The sequence below is a fragment of the Oncorhynchus clarkii genome, chromosome 32 (assembly GCF_045791955.1).
Source record: "Oncorhynchus clarkii lewisi isolate Uvic-CL-2024 chromosome 32, UVic_Ocla_1.0, whole genome shotgun sequence".
In the NCBI taxonomy this organism is placed as follows: domain Eukaryota; kingdom Metazoa; phylum Chordata; class Actinopteri; order Salmoniformes; family Salmonidae; genus Oncorhynchus; species Oncorhynchus clarkii.
This window is the reverse complement of record NC_092178.1, coordinates 31,999,286-32,016,076: the sequence shown is the minus strand read 5'-3', so window position 1 is coordinate 32,016,076 and position 16,791 is coordinate 31,999,286. Positions and strand designations below refer to the sequence as shown.

The following is a 16,791-nucleotide window of genomic DNA, read 5'->3' as shown; positions in this document are numbered from 1 at the left end:
TCCATTATTAAAAAATTGAAAGAATATGGCACCACAACAAACCTGCCAAGAGAGGGCCGCCCACCAAAACCCATGGACCAGGCAAGGAGGGCATTAACCAGAGAGGAAACAAAGAGACCAAAAACAACCCTGAAGGAGCTGCAAAGCTCCACAGCGGAGATTGGAGTATCTGTCCATAGGACCACTTTAAGCCGTACACTCCACAGAGCTGGGCTTTACGGAGTGACCATAAAAAAGCCATTGCTTAAAGAAAAAAATAAGAAAACACGTTTGGTGTTCGCCAAAAGGCAGGTGGGAAACCCCCCAAACATATGGAAGAGGGTACTCTGGTCAGATTAAACTAAAATGTAGCTTTTTGGCCATCAAGGAAAACTCTACGTCTGGCGCAAACCCAACACCTCTCATCACCCCGAGAACACCATCCCCCACAGTGATGCATGCTGGTGGCAGCATCATGCTGTGGGGATGTTTTTCATCAGCAGGGACTGGGAAACTGGTCAGAAGTGAAGGAATGATGGATGGTGCTAAATAAAGGGAAATTCTTGAGGGAAACCTGTTTCAGTCTTTCAGAGATTTGAGACTGGGACGGAGGTTCACCTTCCAGCAGGGCAATGACCCTAAGCATACTGCTAAAGCAACACTTGAGTGGTTTAAGGGGAAACATTTAAATGTCTTGGAATAGCCTAGTCGAAGCTCAGACCTCAGTCCAATTGAGAATCTGTGGTATGACTTAAATATTGCTGTACACCAGTGGAACCCATCCAACTTGAAGGAGCTGGAGCAGTTTTGCCTTGAAGAATGGGCAAAAATCCCAGGGGCTAGATGTGCCAAGCTTATAGATACATACCCCAAGAGACTTGCAGCTGTAATTACTGCAAAAGGTGGCTTTACAAAGTATTGACTTTGGGGGGTTATGCACGCTCAAGCTTTCTGTTTTTTTGTCTTATTTCTTGTTTGTTTCACAAGAAAAAATATTTTGCATCTTCAAAGTGGTAGGCATGTTGTGTAAGTAAATCAAATGATACAAACCCCCCAAAAATCTATTTGAATTCCAGGTGGTAAGGCAACAAAATAGGAAAAATGCCAAGGGGGGTGAATACCTTCGCAAGCCACTGTATATGGTCTCATTCTTTATGCATCCACCGATATTGCTTATGTTGTGTGTAATGATGCTTTGTTTGTATCTAATGTGTTGACATCCATTTCTGTTATGGGGAGCTGAATCAGCCCCTGGTGCATTACTTTGTGTAAGCAGACCACACATTACATCCGTTGAAGCCTGCCAATCAGCTCCACGCTAAACAGGAAGTATCGTCTGAGGCTGGTCAGCCTAAGGGGGCGGGGTCTATCGCCCTGCCCGTGACACTGCCGACAGTTGCCCGAAAGAATACCATCACAACTACTAGTACAACTACTAGCAACCTTCTAGTCAGTGACAATTAGGTGGGTTTTTCAAGCTTAAAATCCAGTCTATTGGTAAAACCCTTAAAGTTTTTTTACAGTACATGTTGAATGTGTACAATAGCTGTTCATACTGTAGCTCAGCTCATGCTATCGGTGCATACTATTTGTTGTGTGTGGGTATTAATATGCTCGCTAACGCCTGTGTCTTCCCTACTGTATGCATCGACTGGAATCGCCCAATCGTACTCTAGTGAAGGAGTAGATGTGTCATCTTATTTACAGATTGTAAAAAGTTAACGGAAAGAGGCTGCAAGCACTGAATGAAACAAGCGGAGGATTCAGAAGGGGGGTTTGTAGGGGTATTGTAGGCCAATAGAACAAGATATCCAATGATATCCTGGCTTTCTTAGAACGGACGGCCATTTCACAGAATGAAGCACCATCATTAACATATTGGTTCTTAAGAAGACATATGATGAAAGATAGGGAGCGGTTCGTTCGATGACGTGTGTGTTGTGAACGCCCCCAGTTTCTTAAAGATGGGCAGAAGGATTTCTGCTAAATGTTTACTTACACAGTAACATTTCAGAGTGCAAAAATGACCATTAGCAAGGATAGGGCATGAAACAAAAGAAAGATCTACAACAGCACCAATGACACGCAGTGCTCTTGAACAAGGTTGCACTTTCTGTGCCCAATGGTCCTTGTTTGGACTTGAAGACCAAACACCACAAAGAAACAAAAGAAAACATCCTATAAGTCACTTTATTTCTTTGAAAGCCTGGTGTGAGCTTTAAGAAGGGCCAAACAAAGTGCCCCCTCCTTGGATTTCAATGCCTTAAAAAGGTCTCATTATATGAGTACAGTACTTCAAAACAAATTCAGCGCATTTCAGCGTGAATAAAGCATCGTATTCAAATCACATTCAGATTGGTGAACTGAGAGGGGCGCGTCTGCCTCCGTTGGTTGTGTCCCGACCAATAGAAGCTGGAAAAGTTGGGAGACTTGATTGAAATATTACACACCTGATTACGACGGGTTTGGGGTAAACCCAAGCGTAAAACCAAAGGCGGAGTAAGCCACTCGTCATATCTATGCGTACAGCAATGTATCTGAATAACCTACGAACCCCACAAGAAGCTAAGAGGTCTACCGGATATCGCAGAAGCGTTTACACACAAAGCTGAAGGCTACAAACTGAAGGCTAACTCATGATAAAACTTGTGGTTAAAAATGAGATATTTCCATGTGTCTTAACCCCTACTGTGAAAAAAGTATGTGTTTCTGTGTGCGTGTTGGAAAAAGTATTTGTTTTTTACAGCATATGATCTTTTGGAGAGCTGTATCAGCTTGGGGGGGATTTATAGAGTGAAGAAGGGTTGTGGGGTTTGTGTGAGTGGGACGTCAAAACCAGCAGACATGGTGAAGTCCCAGAACCAGGGTGCCAGAACTAGAATCCCTGATGGACCAGAGCAGAACCTTGTTCCTAGGTCAGCTGGTGGGGCGCCTCCAGCATCTCCATGAGGAATGTGTCGATAGGGGTGTCACCAATCAGCTTGAAGAAGAACAGGTGCTCCAGGCACTTCAGGCCAATGGAGCGTAGCGCTGGCAGCCGGAGGAGGAGCTTAGCGAACCTGGGGGCGATGGGGGAGAACGAGTGAGGTCAATCATGACGGTGATGTGGGAGTATTGTGTGGATAAGTGCTATAGTATGTCTGTGTGTTTCTCTTGTACCTGCCCTGCTGGTCGGGGTATCTCTGTTTACAATAGGACTCCAGCGATGCGTACACCTTCTCCCTTAGCAATTCCACTTCACTGGAGCTGGACAGGCCCTTGGCATCTGAACGCAGGAACAAACACCGGCATTATAGCACTGAGATGAATTAACGTGTGATTCTTCCTGACATTATGCTATATCTGGGATGAAATGGCTTATCTTGTCTCAAATCATTACCCGGGTTGAAGAGGATGATGGCTCGGAGGCACCCGAGCTCGGTCTTGTCCATCTGCATGTCTCTCATCTTACTGACTAGCTCAGTGAGAACTCTACAACCGGGGTCGAGGAGAAGGTGGTGTGAAAGAGGGACGAGAGAGCGGGAGGAGATGGGTTAGCATCTTCTCTAGGGTTCACCACAGTTCCACTCAACGATGCAGCAGTCCAATAGAGAAACTAACAAGGGCAGGGGGGCAGGGATACAAGTCTAACATCCTCTTTACACGTTGTATTTACACTTTACACACAATCCACACGTAACCTTGTGAATGATAGAAATTGCAACAAAGCAATAGCGCAAACCACCACGTATTTATAGACTACGGCACATCGCAATAATGTTGGGTAGTGTAATAGTTCAATAAGGAGAGAAAGAACACAAAGGGAGGAAAGTAAAGCAGCCTGCGTTTTGTCGACGCTGCGCCAGCGGCCAGTCGAGCCCAAGGTCCGACAGAAAAGAGGAGAAACAGAACAGAACACAACACTCACTGAAACACGTATGGACAAGATACACACGACCCGCTCTTTTACCTGGGCATATTACAGCACTTTCTTTGCCAAATTCACTCATTCTCAACAACTGGGCCAAGATAAAAAAAAAAATTCTGGGGGGGGGGCGTTATTTGTTTTGTTTGTTGTTGATAGGGGAAGGTGGGTGTGTAGTGATGTCATTACCTGTCAAATATGGCCCCAACCTCTGCATTGTGCGCACTCTCCCTGTGTATGCAATTACAATGTGTTATTACAATGTTATTACACAGTTACATTGTTATTACATTGTCCCCCTGCGTTGGTTTGGGCCCAGAGGAACAGGTAAGTTAGACTCTGCAGTGCATTTTGGTGCCCCGGTGAACCGGTGCCCGGTTCCACTTCTGGGAGTAACAGGCTACAGGCTCTTGTTGATGGAGACTTGACCTGATGAAAAGGTTTAAGATAGCACTAAAACTACAGGAAGTAAAGCACCAAAACTACAGGAAGTAAAGCTTGAGGAATGACAAAAATACAAAGATATGACAATGTAACACAGCAACAAATAGATCTGAGACGTTTGAGCAGAGACAAGATCTCGAGGAGAAAACGTTCCTATTGGGTCAGATTGAAACAAGATAAATAGTTATATGCAGTATTACCCAAGACCTCTGCTTAACTTAACTACTGTAGTGTTTTAGGCATACTTCCTTGTAACCTCGATAATTACTACCTGGGTAAGTACGCATCATTTAAAAAATTCTAAATGCAACTGGTTTATCCAAATCAGCACAAAAAGGGTTATGTGTATTAGCATGAGCCAATGACAGTAGAGCAGAAGAATAGGAAAATAGAGGAGCGTAATAAATAGGCATCAAAGGAACAATGCAGTAATATGATCAGGGCAGTTTAATCATGTTAATTCAATCGATTTTGCATAAATCATAAAAGAATGCAAAGAAAATAATATTGTAATGAATCAAACAAAAAAAGAGAAGTGAGGATAAAAACATGAGAATTGAGAAATGTCAACAAAAATGAAATAAAATAACATTCACTGGACCACAAGGAGGTCTAGATTGCGATGAATCTGAAACAAAAGCCTGCAACCGGTTAATCCAAGATATGCTTCAATTCCTGCGGGAATTGGGAGTCTTGCAGCTTATGAACTATTCATAAAAATGTAGGTTACTGTGTAATAAACAATGAATTCACACCATGTGATGTGGCTACTCTACTGAGTTGGGGAGGGCACGCCTGTTCCTTGCGAGCTGCGATGAGCGCAGGATTTTACTCAAGACAGGTGCCATGCTACTGAATAAAATACTGACATCTGCCAATGTAAAACAGAATAGATGAATGTGTGGCTGTGATTGGGGTAGGGAGGGGGGGGGCATCCTAGTGAAATCAAGGGCGACGTCTACATGAAGCATTAGTCGTCAGCGTCCTGGCACGCTGTGTCATTCTAGAGGCAGACTAAGCAGTAAAGGCTCAGCTAGTCAGAGCCAGACACGCAGACAGCAGAACCCTGGGGAAAAAAGTGCAACGTTCTCCCATCAGTCAGGAAAATAATTCAGCTCATTTCAACAAAGCATCTGGAGTCCAAAGAGAAACGGACATTTAATGAACAGTAAACTGCAACAGGCATAATTGGCCACCATTTCAATGCTTCAATGGATTCCTATGACTGGAAGTTATGTTTTACAAACACGTGAATATATGACGGCGTGTATGATCAAATAAAACAAACGGCCATTACAAAAACACTAGACATTTATTGTTTAAACCAATGAAGAATGCTTTAATCATTCAGAGGCACTTTTTTTCAATCTTTCTCCCTGAAGTTTATGACCTTCTCTTTGAAAATGAACATGCAAAAGGTTGCTTCTATGTCCTTCACTCAGGTCCATCGCACGTGTGTGTGTGTGTGCCTGTTACCTGTCGAAGATGGCTCCAACGCCAGCGCTGTGGGCGCTGTTCCTGTGCACATGCAGGCCGGTGGCCAGTAGGATGCCATCTTTCACGCTGATGGAGCGGTGAGAGAAGGAGGCAATCAGCAGCTCGTTCCAACCTGGAGAGAAGAGAGGGACCGGGTCATCCATGTATTTATTAAGGATCCCCATAAGCTGCTGCCAAGGTAGCAGCTACTCTTCCTGGGGTCCGGCAGCATCAAGGCAGTTATATACAATTAAAAATATTACATGACTTTGCATTTCATAACAAGTGGCACCTGACCACACGACTGGACAGTAAGTCCAGGTGTGACAAAACCAGGGACCGTAGGACCTGCAGAGTTGGGACCAAGTCACTATTATTCGAGTCCCGAGCAAGTCTCAAGTCACAAGGTCCAAGTCTCAAGTCACAAGGTTCGCGTCAAGTCCAAGTCGTGCATTCTAAGAGCAAATCAAGTTGAGTCATGTTTTTTAAGTCAAGTAAAAAAAAAAAATACAGTGGGGAGAACAAGTATTTGATACACTGCCGATTTTGCAGGTTTTCCTACTTACAAAGCATGTAGAGGTCTGTAATATTGATCATAGGTACACTTCAACTGTGAGAGACGGAATCTAAAACAAAAATCCAGAAAATGTATGATTTTTAAGTAATTCATTTGCATTTTATTGCATGATATAAGTATTTGATCACCTACCAACCAGTAAGAATTCTGGCTCTCACAGACCTGTTAGTTTTTCTTTAAGAAGCCCTCCTGTTCTCCACTCATTACCCGTATTACCTGCACCCATTTGAACTCGTTACCTGTATAAAAGACACCTGTCCACACACTCAATCAAACAGACTCCAACCTCTCCACAATGGCCAAGACCAGAGAGCTGTGTAAGGACATCAGGGTTAAATTGTAGACCTGCACAAGGCTGGGATGGGCTACAGGACAATAGGCAAGCAGCTTGGTGAGAAGGCAACAACTGTTGGCGCAATTATTAGAAAATGGAAGAAGTTCAAGATGACGGTCAATCACCCTCGGTCTGGGGCTCCATGCAAGATCTCACCTCGTGGGGCATCAATGATCATGAGTTAGGTGAGGGATCAGCCCAGAACTACACGGCAGGACCTGGTCAATGACCTGAAGAGAGCTGGGACCACAGTCTCAAAGAAAACCATTAGTAACACACTACGCCGTCATAGATTAAAATCCTGCAGCGCACGCAAGGTCCCCCTGCTCAAGCCAGCGCATGTCCAGGCCCGTCTGAAGTTTGCCAATGACCATCTGGATGATCCAGAGGAGGAATGGGAGAAGGTCATGTGGTCTGATGAGACAAAAATATAGCTTTTTGGTCTAAACTCCACTCGCCGTGTTTGGACGAAGAAGGATGAGTACAACCCCAAGAACACCATCCCAACCGTGAAGCATGGAGGTGGAAACATCTTTCTTTGGGGATGCTTTTCTGCAAAGGGGACAGGACGACTGCACCGTATTGAGGGGAGGATGGATGGGGCCATGTATCGCGAGATCTTGGCCAACAACCTCTTCCCTCAGTAAGAGCATTGAAGATGGGTCTTGGCTGGGTCTTCCAGCATGACAACGACCCGAAACACACAGCCAGGGCAACTAAGGAGTGGCTCCGTAAGAAGCATCTCAAGGTCCTGTAGTGGCCTAGCCAGTCTCCAGACCTGAACCCAATAGAAAATCTTTGGAGGGAGCTGGAAGTCCATATTGCCCAGCGGCAGCCCCGAAACCTGAAGGATCTGGAGAAGGTCTGTATGGAGGAGTGGGCCAAAATCCCTGCTGCAGTGTGTGCAAACCTGGTCAAGAACTACAGGAAACGTATGATCTCTGTAATTGCAAACAAAGGTTTCTGTACCACATATTAAGTTCTGCTTTTCTGATATATCAAATACTTATGTCATGCAATAAAATGCAAATTAATTACTTAAAAATCATACAATGTGATTTTATGGATTTTTGTTTTAGATTCCGTCCCTCACAGTTGAAGTGTACCTATGATAAAAATTACAGACCTCTACATGCTTTGTAAGTAGGAAAACCTGCAAAATTGGCAATGTATCAAATACTTGTTCTCCCCACTGTATATACAAGCAACAACTTTGTCTATTTATTGAGGCTACCAGATAGCCATTTTCATTATTTTGTCTACAACACATTTTGACTATGTAATTATAAAATAGGGACCTTGTAGCAGGCATGAAATCAGCAGAAGGCAAGGCAGAACTGCTCAGAGTGTAGATTTATTTATAGGTCTTGGTGATCCAATGGTGAAAGCGCCATATCATACCAAATATACAAGTAGATTTACCAAATATACACGGGCAATAGCCCAAAAGAAATAGCCTCGGTCCCTTAACCTACTCTATCTTAACAGACACAGGTAGAGGGCAAGACTGTGCAGCCTCTCCTGGAGAAACCAAATGGAATCTGTCTAACAGGAGCTCAAACAGGTAGACCTACATTTATATACGAACTTGGCTCCCAGGACCATACAATTACCCAACTGGCAATTACAACCAATCAACTGATTCTACAATGTAAAAGGCCATTTCCACATCAATTGTTACAATCGTCTTAATCAGATGTAATAATATTTCAAACCCACGCATACATGGAACAATCATTTTCTCTTATTCAACTCCAAAGCGTTCCATGCGCTCCGAGGCGCGTGCGCTCCAATTACGCACAACAGAAATGACAGAAATATAGGACACAGACACACCGGACTCTGACATGACCAGGAAAATATGAACAAAGGAAACCATATATTTAATTAAGTAAACAGAACTTTTACCTCATGAGTCTTGCGAACGTTCATGCGCACTATAAAGTGCACTGCCTGCTCAGAGCAGGGTAAGAAATGGTTGGCTAAATGAAAATGTGTTGTAGGCCAATCAAACATGAAACAGCAATGTCAACATGTTGCAAGAAATGGGACGGAATGATGAAACGCTATTAATGACTTTAGTATTAAATGGAATATACAGCGCCTTCGAAAAGTATTCAGACTTTTTCCACATTTTTAAACGTTACAGCCTTATTCTAAAATGGATTAAATACAAAATAAAAACTCAGCAATCTACACACAATACCCCATAATGACAAAGTGAAAACAGGTTTTTATTTTTTTTAAATAAAGAAATACCTTATTTACATAAGTATTCAGACCCTTTGCTATGAGACTCGAAATTGAGCTCAGGTGCATCCTGTTTTCCATTGATCATCCTTGAGATGTTTCTACAACTTGATTGGAGTCCACCTGTGGTAAATTCAATAAGTTGGACATGATTTGGAAAGGCACACACCTGTCTATATAAGGTCCCACAGTTGACAGTGCATGTCAGAGCAAAAACCAAGGGATGAGGTCAAAATAATTGTCCGTAGAACTCCGAGACAGGATAGTGTTGAGGCACAGATCTGGGGAAAAAAATGTCTACTGCATTGAAGGTCCCCAAACACACAGCGGTCTCCATCATTCTTAAATGGAAGAAGTTTGGAACCACCAAGACTCTTCCTAGAACTGGCCGCCCGGCCAAACTGAGCAATCAGGAAGCATGGTGGTGGCAGCATCATGCTGTGGGGAGGTTTTTCAGCAGCAGGGACTGGGAGACTAGTCAGGATTGAGGGAAAGATGAACGAAGAAAAGTACAGAGAGATCCTTGATGAAAACCTACTCCAGAGTGCTCAGGACCTCAGACTGGGCACGAAGGTTCACTTTCCAACAGGACAACGACCCTAAGCACACAGCCAAAACAATGCAGGAGTGGCTTCGGGACAAGTCTCTGAATGTCCTTGAGTGGCCCAGCCTGAGCCGGACTTGAACCCGATCGAACATCTCTGGAGAGACCTGAAAATAACTGGACAGCAACGCTTCCCATCCAACCTGACAGAGCTTAAGAGGATCTGCAGAGAAGAATGGGAGAAACTCTCCAAAAACAGGTGTGCCAAGCTTGCAGCGTCATACCCAAGAAGACTTGATGCTGTAATCGCTGCCAAAGGTGCTTCAACAAAGTACTGAGTAAAGGCTCTGAATACTCATGTAAATGTAATTTCCATTTTAGCAACAAACAAAAAAAAGTTCTCTCTTTGACGTTATGGGGTATTGTGTGTAAATTGATGAGAGCCATTTCAAAAATATATATTAGAATAAGGCCGTAACGTAACAACGTGTTAAAAGTCAAGGGGTCTGAATTATTTTCCGAAGGCACTGTACATTAACCACATAGGGCCTATGCATTTAAAAGTGTGAAAGCAACAGGAAACATTTCAACAAGAGAAAAGCCACTCTGTGCAAGTGAAGAGTCTTCGCCACAGTAATAATACATTTGATCATCCAATTCCAAATGCACGCTTCATAAGTAAATGATCAATTTCAAGCAATTGTTAGGCCCACATACTAAAAGACCAATATGGCTATGCTAGTAATTGTTGCCCCATTGCTGGGGAGCTTGCAAAGTAAACAGTTCATATTTTTGATGGCAAAACATTTTTGAAGTTGCATATTTATTTATTATGGCAATTCTCTCTCCCTATAATTTGACGTTTACAGCAAATCAGCAATCTGCTCGCCAGCTCATCTGAACTGTGTTGATTGACAGTATGCTGGTGCAATCAGAGTGCAGAGTTTGCGTTTCACTAAACAATCTGTTGCAACTTACATGTTATATTTTGTATTTTTTTACAAGGGCGATGCGGCGACTACTGTCTCTGGCTGCGTGACTAATCCACGGAGACTCTGTGTCACAAAATGAGTGACAAAACATTACAAAACCTGGCCAGATAATATTAAGTCATCAGTCAAAGTTGAGTCCCGAGTCTTGAGGCTCCAAGTCAAGTCTCAAGTTATTTTATTTTCTATCAGGTTGAGTCTCAAGTCATCAAATCAGACTCGAGTCCAAGTCATGTTACTGAGTTCACAACTCTGAGGACCTGCCTTGTTTATAGCGTTGTTAAGAAGGCAGTTTCGACATTATTAATTACAAGATTTAGTTGATTGGTTTAGTGAATGATTTGTCCCAAATATAACGCTTTTAGTTTTTGAAATATTTAGGACTGACTTATTTCTTGCCACCCATTCTGAAACTGACTGAAGCGCTTTGTTAAGTATTGCAGTCATTTCCCTCACTGTAGTAGCTGACGTGTATAGTGTTAAGTCATCCGCATACATAGACACTAACCTTATTCAAGGCCAGTAACGGGCCTAGACAGCTGCCATGGGGAATTCCTGATTCTGCCTGGATTATGTTGGAGAGGCTTCCATTAAAGGGCACCCTCTGTTCTGTTAGACAGGTAACTCTTTATCCACAATATAGCAGGGGGTGTAAAGCCACGTTTATCCAGCAGCAAACTATGATCAATAATGTCAAAAGCTGCACTGAAGTCTAGCAAAACAGCCCCCACCATTTTTTTACATTTTTTCTCAGCCAATCATCAGTCATTTGTGTAAGTGCCGTGCATGTGTCGTCCTTCCTTATAAGTGTGCTGAAAGTCTGTTGTCAATTTGTTTACTGTAAAATAGAATTGTATCTGGTCAAAATGTGAAGCTACTGTATTATAAAAGATAGTCCACGAGGAGAGAGACAGGGTTATCAGCCTATCCATGTACGGCTGTGTTTTAATGAGGTCAAAGCTGAGCAGGGCCGTGCTCATTAGGGTGCAGGAAATAAACTTTTTAAATGGAAAACAAACTTTTTATTGGATATGTCCTGGTATTCCTCCCTGCTTCAGTTTGCTTTCTTCCATTTGGTGGCAATGAACATGAAAGGCGAAGGCTTTTTGAACGTACCGGCGCGTAGCAGGATGACCTGGTCGTCCAGGGCCAGCTCAGAGAAGTGGGGGACCCTCTTGGCCCACTCCACCAGGGTAAACAGCTGCTTGTCTGCAGCCTGGCAAATGTTGGTGACCGGGTCATTGGGCTGGAGAGAGAAACAGAGGGATAGAGACTGGCTTCAACATAGGGTACAAAATAGAGACTACAGGCCTTTGGATCACATTTTTTAAAAGTGGGTCTGTGGTCTCAGAATCTACTGTATCACAATAAATTGTTGGTGCAGTCGCACAATCCCATGTCTAGAAATAATAATAGACAGTGTGAGGAACGAAGTAAGAGAAATTGGTATGTGTGCTTCGCAGGGCCAGATGGTGGGTCACACACAGAAACACACACACACATTTACCGAGCTGCCCTCGGAGGTCCCGTCGGCATGCACCTCGGTCTTCTGCTCCACGGCCATCTCGGCCTCCAGGATCTTTTCCACGGGCATCTCCTCGTTGACGGCGCTGGTCGACTCCGCCTCACTCTCCCGCTCCTTGTTCCTCTGGCGCTCTTCCTGCACGGCTACAGGGGCACAGGAAGGGCCGAGGGAAGGAGAGGAAGAGAGTCGGCGGAGCGAGGAGGAGAAAAGCACAGGAGGGGATGGAGGGTGAGAGGGGAAAGAAAGGGAGGGAGTAGGACGGATGGTGAAAAGAGGAAGAAAGGGCAGAAAAATGCAGAGTGATGGAGAGAGGAGGAGAGAGCAAATGGGAAGCAAAGTGAAGAAAAAAAGAGAAAGGTGAGAGATAAGGGAGGGGAAATAAAAAGGGAGGAGAAATAAGGAAAAAATAAAGAGACCAAGAAAAAAAGTGGAGAAAGAGAGGAATGTAAGTAAAGCAGAGAATAAAGAATGACAGGAAGTGAAAAAGAAAGAGCGAGATACACAGATATGTATATTTCCCGGTTAGTTCAAACAACAATGCTTTCTTCACCTTTCACACCAGGGGTCTCAAACTCAAGGCTTGGGGGCCACATCAGGCTCGCAAGCTGCTTTCTTATGGCACCAAAACTGATATCTGATTTCCATCAGCCCTCAAGAGGATTTTCCAATTAGAATCAACCCACAAAAAGGTTTCTTCCTATGGCACATTACAAGTTATATATCTTTGGAGTCACCCCAGACAACACAAACCACAATGTCAGTAATACTGACAACACTAACACTTCCGCTCCACTAGAAGCGTTGCACTGCTTTGCCATTAGCGTTGTGTCAATGTGATGTTGTTCCTGCTACAAGCACATTGTTGCTAGTGGTTGTACTAAATTATTGTGTAATTACACAAGTTGCTTTTATTTAACATGTGAACCCAGCTGGTCAATGTAGCTGGCTAGCTAATCACAGCAAAAAAATAAACGTCCTCTCACTGTCAACTGCTTTTATTTTCAGCAAACATAACATGTGTAAATATTTGTATGAACAAAACAAGATTCAACAACAGACATAAACTGAACAAGTTCCACAGACAAGTGACTAACAGAAATTGAATAATTTGTCCCTGAACAAAGAGGGTTCAAAATCAAAAGTATCTGGTGTGGCCACCAGCTGTATTAAGTACTGCAGTGCATCTCATCCCCATGAACTGCACCAGATTTGCCAGTTCTTGCTGTGAGATATCACCCACTCTTCCACCAAGGCACCTGCAAGTACCCGGACATTTCTGGGGGGAATGGCCCTAGTCCTCACCCTCTGATCCAACAGGTCCCAGATGTGCTCAATATGATTGAGATCCGGGCTCTTCGCTGGCCATGGCAGAACACTGACATTCCTGTCTTGCAGGAAATCACGCACAGAACGAGCAGTATGGCTGGTGGCATTGTCATGCTGGAGGGTCATGTCAGGATGAGCCTGCAGGAAGGGTACCACTTGAGGGAGGAGGATGTCTTCCCTGTAACGCACAGCGTTGAGATTGCCTGCAGTGACAACAAGCTCAGTCCGATAATGCTGTGATACACCGCCCCAGACCATGACGGATCCTCCACCTCCAAATCGACCCTGCTCCAGAATACAGGCCTCGGTGTAACTCTCATTCCTTCAACGATAAACGCGAATTCGACAATCACCCCTGGTGAGACAAAACCGCGACTCGTCAGCGAAGAGCACTTTTTGCCAGTCCTGTCTGGTCCAGCAACGGTGGGTTTGTGCCCATAGGCGACGTTGTTGCCAGTGATGTCTGGTGAGGACCTGCCTTACAACAGGCCTACAAGCCCTCAGTCTGCCTCTCTCAGCCTATTGTGGACAGTCTGAGCACTGATTGAGGGATTGTGCGTTCCTGGTGTAACTTGGGCAGTTGTTGTTGCCATCCTGTACCTGTCCCGCAGGTGTGATGTTCAGATGTACCGATCCTGTGCAGGTGTTGTTACACATGGTCTGCCACTGCCAGGATGATCAGCTGTCCGTCCTGTCTCCCTGTAGCGCTGTCTTAGGCGTCTCACAGTACCGACAATGCAATTTATTGTCCTGGCTATATCTGCAGTCCTCATGCCTCCTTGCAGCATGCCTAAGGCACGTTCACACAGATGAGCAGGGACCCTGGGCATCTTACTTTTGGCGTTTTTCAGAGTCAGTAGAAAGACCTCTTTAGTGTCCTAAGTTTTCATAACTGTGACCTTAATTGCATACTGTCTGTAAGCTGTTAGTGTCTTAACGACCGTTCCACAGGTTTATGGTTCCTTGAACAAGCATGGGAAAGTGTTTAAACGCTTTACAATGAAGATCTGTAAAGTTATTTGCATTTTTACAAATTTTCTTTGAAAGACAGGGTCCTGCAAAAGGGAAGTTTATTTTTTTGCTGAGTTTATTAGCTTCTTGACTTCATACATCTTTGTACAATAACCAGTGGTGTATAGTCGAGGCCATATGCAACCAAAATCAACTTTATTTCTCATTACTCCAAATCACAAGATAGAGTGAACGCCAAGTATTGAACCTCTGCGATTCTTGAGCTTGGACGCTGACATTGGATGTGATGCAACGTGAGTGCAACACGGGCAGTGAAGCAGTTTTCATTGTTTAAAAGGAACCATTTCCTCAACGGCTGACGGCAATGCCGGGCGACTGATGGCTATAGTGTAGCAGGGCCATAAGGCTTACTTTGCGCCTGATCATTTGAGTTTCAGACCCGTTTCATACCAACAATACATTCTGCAACGTACCTCACACAGAAATGTGCCATCACAACAAAACAACATCATATATTGTTTCTCACACTCTCCCCCATCACTCCTTCAATCCCTCTTTCCTCCTTACATCTCTGTCGTTCATCTTGGACCACTACAGAAGAAGGGAGAGGGAGAGAGAAAACAAGAGGAAACAAGAGGGGAGAGAGAGGGGGGCAGGGGTTAGTGTTTACAAGGCTCTCCATCCCCCTCTCTCCACCTCCTTTTCTCGCTCTTTCAATCCCCTTTGAGTGCAATCAATACTCCCCCCTCAGAAATGTATATTACAATATTCTAATCAAATCTTAACAGCTCTTAGAAATCTTTATTATACATAAATGATTCCAGTGGATTTAAAACAGATATTTGAAATAGTTTCATAGCAAGTAGCCTGTACAATGTTAATACAGCAGGACATTTGGTGAGTGGAGGTTTTCCGGTTAGGGTCCACCTGACCACACACAAGGTGTCCCATCAATCTTCTTTCTACTTTCTTACTGTAGCAAGTCAGACCCAATTTCAATAAGGATCCTAGCCCTCCCTCCCTCTTCCATCAGCCTCTCCTCTCCCTTGCTCAGTCTCGCTCTTTAGATCTCCCATTGCATCCCTCTCAGTCAAGCCTTTACCCTACCTGGTGATAGCGTTGCCCTTTTAATAAGATATATTGAACTCGAGTTGAGGACAGCAGACTGCCAGCCCCCCCCCCCCCCCCCCCCTACCTTCCCTCTTCATGCCACAGGCCAGGCACTTCTGGTAGCGGCAGTACTGGCAGCGGTTGCGCTGGCGCTTGTCCACCAGGCAGTCCTTGTTGTCCCGGCAGGTGTAGCTCAGGTCCTTGCGCACCGTGCGCTTGAAGAAACCCTTGCAGCCTTCGCAGCTGTACACTCCGTAGTGCTTACCTATAGAGAGATAGAGAGAGAGAGAGAGAGAGAGAAACAAAGAGGAAGAGAGAAAGACAAGAAAGAGGAATGTAAAAAGACATGACAGAAAGAGAGGGAAGAGGGGGATAGAAAAAGGAGGGAAGAGGGGGATAGAAAAAGGAGGGAAGAGGGGGATAGAAAAACTTCAGTAACAAACCACTTTCAATAATTCAGGCACAAAGCCTACAGCACATAGTTCTTCAGGTGTGATGGCAATGAAAGTACATTAAGTGTTTCGGTCCGTTTTAGTAAATGCTTCGCACAGACAAGGGAGAGAAGAAAAACAATTCCCTGCTGGGTTTTTTTCTTTTATGCAGCTTTTTTAAAATGTTTAAAAATGAAGAGGAAAGGAGTAGTTCACCCCAAAATCAAGGGTTGTCTGATGTTTCCATACCTCAAGTGGTATAAGTCCATGTAGCCAATGCCATCTGTTGTGTAGATCCCACTATGCACAGCAGAAATCTGTAGGTGTCAATCCCAAATTCATGGGAAAAGAAAGTCGACACACACTACCTAACTAAATTTCATTCAACGCCTGTCAAATTTCGGGCAGAACAATCCTTTAATAAACCAAGCATATCGCACCAGATGTGCTTCTCTCTCCGACAGACCCTCAATCCCAAATCAAAATCCCCCCCCAGCCTGTCCTAAAGATCGAAGAGTAAATAGTTCAACTTGTCTTCTCACAGGCTGGGTGGAATTTTTTGCCATATTGCTTACACCATTCAATTTCTCTCCGATCTCCACCACAAGTGCATAGGGTCTAGGGGCCAATTTGGGACTCACCGGAGGAGCGGTCGCCGCAGATGGCACACAGGCGCTTCTGGGAGAGCATGGGGCCCCCTGGGCTGTGGCCCCCCAGCCCGAACGGAGGCTTCACGTCGTCCGAGCTGCTGACCGCGTGCAGTCCCGACATGGACACTGTGGAGTTGATCTGGAGGCCGAGAGAAAGGGGGGTATATAGGGGCAGAAGTGAGAGGGGAACTACTGAATTGAAGGGGGTTGGGAGGAAAAGTCACTTATGTGTGACGTACTGGCAGCACATCAGTCATTAGTTCAATTACTTGGAGTCATC

General features: G+C 44.4%; 1 protein-coding gene across 4 annotated transcripts in view; it reads right to left on the bottom strand.

Moving 5' to 3' along the window:
* Window positions 1–990: 990 nt before the first annotated feature.
* Window positions 991–16,791, bottom strand: part of LOC139391647 (retinoic acid receptor RXR-beta-A-like) — a 33,826-nt gene continuing 18,025 nt past the window's right edge. Inside the window, exons 4-13 of one of the 4 annotated variants that reach the window (XM_071139038.1) lie at window positions 16,503–16,650; window positions 15,516–15,695; window positions 14,888–14,911; window positions 11,999–12,165; window positions 11,614–11,743; window positions 5,804–5,936; window positions 4,073–4,114; window positions 3,359–3,450; window positions 3,139–3,244; window positions 991–3,038 (exon numbers count right to left, since the gene is read on the bottom strand). In XM_071139038.1, the coding sequence (XP_070995139.1) occupies window positions 2,891–3,038; window positions 3,139–3,244; window positions 3,359–3,450; window positions 4,073–4,114; window positions 5,804–5,936; window positions 11,614–11,743; window positions 11,999–12,165; window positions 14,888–14,911; window positions 15,516–15,695; window positions 16,503–16,650 (1,170 nt within the window). In that variant the 3' untranslated portion in view covers window positions 991–2,890. The remainder of the gene's footprint in view (window positions 3,039–3,138; window positions 3,245–3,358; window positions 3,451–4,072; window positions 4,115–5,803; window positions 5,937–11,613; window positions 11,744–11,998; window positions 12,166–14,887; window positions 14,912–15,515; window positions 15,696–16,502; window positions 16,651–16,791) is intronic. The other 3 variants (XM_071139039.1, XM_071139040.1, XM_071139041.1) reach the window with 3 other exon arrangements.